General features: G+C 60.1%; 1 protein-coding gene across 1 annotated transcript in view; it reads right to left on the bottom strand.

The window, feature by feature from the left end:
- EMH_0060270 (uncharacterized protein) overlaps nt 1-664 on the bottom strand; it is a gene marked incomplete at both ends in the record, with an annotated part of 4,949 nt that overhangs the window by 181 nt on the left and 4,104 nt on the right. The window contains one exon of the mRNA XM_013497774.1: nt 3-604. Coding sequence (XP_013353228.1) covers nt 3-604 — 602 coding nt within the window. The remainder of the gene's footprint in view (nt 1-2; nt 605-664) is intronic.

The raw sequence follows: 664 nt of genomic DNA, 5'->3' as shown, positions 1-664 counted from the left end.
TGCTGCTGCTGCTGCTGCTGCTGCTGCTGCAGTTCTCTTTGAAGGCCTTCGCCCTGTGCTGCTGCTGCTCGCAGCAGCAGCAGCAGACGCTCGGCTGACTCTCCTAGTGCAGCAATTTGCTGCTGCACTGCAGCAGCAAGATGAACTTTGCTGCTGCTGCTGCTGCTGCTGCTGTTGCTGTTGCTGCTGCTGCTGCTGCTGCACTCATCTAGCAGCCGCTGCGCAGTATCAGCAGCAAGAAGAAAGACGCCTCGTGCTGCTGCTGCTGCTGCTGTTGCTTCCTCCCACTTGCTGCTGGCAGCAGACAGCTGCCGCAGAACAGCAGCACTGGGTTTGCTGCTCTGCTGCTGTTGCTGCTGCTGCTGTTGCTGCTGTTGCTGCTGCTGCTGCTGCTGCTGCTGCAGTGAAACTAGCTGCAGCGTTTCGTAGCAATAGCCGTATGTAAAGGTAGCGAGCTGCTGCAGCAGCAGCAGCAGCTGCAGCAGCTGCTGCAGCAGCCTCTCACCGAAGCAGCAAAGGTGGCCACCCTGCTGCTGCTGCTGCTGCTGCTGCTGCTGCTGTTGCTGCTGCAGCAGCTGCTGCTGCTGCAGCTCCCTCGGTAGGTCTTCAAAGGCAATGAAAGCGAAGCGGAGGCCCCCCAGCAAACTGCAGCACACCCTGCTGC

The sequence above is a fragment of the Eimeria mitis genome, genomic scaffold (assembly GCF_000499745.2).
Source record: "Eimeria mitis Houghton genomic scaffold, Emh_scaff2917, whole genome shotgun sequence".
Taxonomy (NCBI): Eukaryota; Apicomplexa; class Conoidasida; order Eucoccidiorida; family Eimeriidae; genus Eimeria; species Eimeria mitis.
Note: the sequence above shows the minus strand (reverse complement) of the source record. Positions and strands in the feature narration are given on the sequence as shown.